Below are 1,682 nucleotides of genomic sequence, written 5' to 3' on the forward strand. Positions count from 1 at the left end.
GCCCGGCCTCCCGGCGCTCAGCACCCCCGCGGCCGCCTCCGTGCCCGGTGACGGAGCCGGCACGGACCCCGCTGCCGTCTCCACCGCGGCGTCTGCGGACCCCCTGCTCCCCGCCTCCGCCTCCCCGGCCGGGGACGCAGCCGACACCTCATCCCCCGCGGCGGGGCCCGCTGCCAGCGCGGCAGCAACCCTGGCTGCAGGTGGGTGCCCTGCTCCGACGCCGGGGTCGGACCCCACCACCCCGACCCGCTGGGGGCCGGGTCCAGGCTGGGGACCCTCGGCTCTGCCAGCCAGGGTCCTTGGGGGGAGACTGCCCCGTCCCTGGGGTCACCCCGGGGGTTGGCTCAGTCCCTCCCTGCCTTTCTCCAGCCTCTTCTCTCTGGTTCCTCTGCAGATGTTGTGACAGCTGGAGCCACAGCTGGAGCCACCGTTGTGCCCCTATTGAGTGCCACAGCTGGAGCCACTGTCGCACCCCCAGCAGGTGCCACAGCTGGAACCACAGCTGCACCCATAGCAGGAGCCACAGCTGGACTCGCAGCATCCACCGCTGCCCCCGAAGGCGCCGCGGAGCCGCTGGCGCTGGCGAAGCGGCAGGCGCCGGGCGCCGAGCCGACAGGCTGCATCCTGTACCGCTACGGCACCTTCTCCACCCAGCTCGACATCGTCGGTGGGTGCCGGGCCGGGGGGCCGGGGGGGCCGGGGGGGCCAGGCGCCGGCACCGTCTGACCCCGCGGCCCTTGCAGAGGGGATCGAGAACGTGGCCATCGTCGCGTCCGTGGTCCCCGAGGGCAGCGAGAACAGCGTGGAGCTCACGGTGACGTGCGAGGGGAGGTGAGGGCTGCGCGGGGACTGTGCCAGGGGCTGGGGGGGGGGGTCCCGGGGCCCCCCCGCCCCGCGCTGACCCCCGCCCGGCAGCCTGCCCGAGGAGGTCTGCACCGTCGTCTCGGACGCCGAGTGCCAGACCGCGCAGCAGCAGACGTGCAGCGCCGTGCAGCCGGCGCCCGGCTGCCAGCTCGTCCTGCGCCAGGACTTCAACCGCTCGGGCCTCTACTGCCTCAACGTGTCCCTGGCCAACGGCAACAGCCTGGCCGTGGCCAGCACCCGCGTCGCCGTCGGAGGTGGGAGCAGGGCTGGGGGGGGGGGGGGGGGGGGGGGGGCGGCGAGGGTCCCCGTGCCCCCTCGGGGGTGGCAGCAGCGGCGGGGCTGGGACGCCCTGCGCTGAGCCGCCTCCGCCCCTCCGTGCCCCGCAGGTGCCGCTCCGGCTGCCGGCAGGACCACGCTCGCCCTGGGGCTGCTGCTCGTCGCCGCCGCCCTGGCCACCGTCGCCTACACGTACAGGTGAGCCCGAGGGGCCGGCGGTGGCAGCGGTGGCGGCGCTCGGGACCGGCCGGCCGCGCTAACCCGCTCGCCCTCTCTCTGCCCCGCAGGCGCCTGAAGTACAGCCCGCCGCGCGCCCCGGCCCCCCCGGCCCCCCGGCCCCGCGGCTGGCTGCCCCCCGGCTCTGCCCTGCGCCTGCTGCTGCGGCAGGCCTTCGGCGGGGCGCCCAGCGGCGAGAGCAGCCCCCTGCTCCGCGCCAACGCCGCGTAGGGCCCGCGGCGCCCGGCTGCCCTTGCTGCCGCCGTCATTAAAGGCTCAGCTCACCCGGTGCCTCCGTGTGGTTGTGCGACGCGGTGGGGGGGGGG

The 1,682-nt window shown here is 76.6% G+C and overlaps 1 protein-coding gene across 1 annotated transcript in view; it reads left to right on the plus strand.

Annotated features, from left to right (window-relative positions):
* The window catches only part of PMEL (premelanosome protein), a 4,378-nt gene extending 2,791 nt beyond the window's left edge, over nt 1-1,587 (plus strand). The window contains exons 7-11 of the mRNA XM_026055919.1: nt 370-667; nt 744-831; nt 916-1,118; nt 1,251-1,338; nt 1,428-1,587. Of these exons, the coding sequence (XP_025911704.1) occupies nt 370-667; nt 744-831; nt 916-1,118; nt 1,251-1,338; nt 1,428-1,587 (837 nt within the window). The remainder of the gene's footprint in view (nt 1-369; nt 668-743; nt 832-915; nt 1,119-1,250; nt 1,339-1,427) is intronic.
* The last annotated feature ends 95 nt before the right edge of the window (nt 1,588-1,682 follow it).

Source organism: Apteryx rowi, unplaced genomic scaffold (genome assembly GCF_003343035.1).
Source record: "Apteryx rowi isolate R43461 unplaced genomic scaffold, aptRow1 scaffold_1277, whole genome shotgun sequence".
Taxonomy (NCBI): domain Eukaryota; kingdom Metazoa; phylum Chordata; class Aves; order Apterygiformes; family Apterygidae; genus Apteryx; species Apteryx rowi.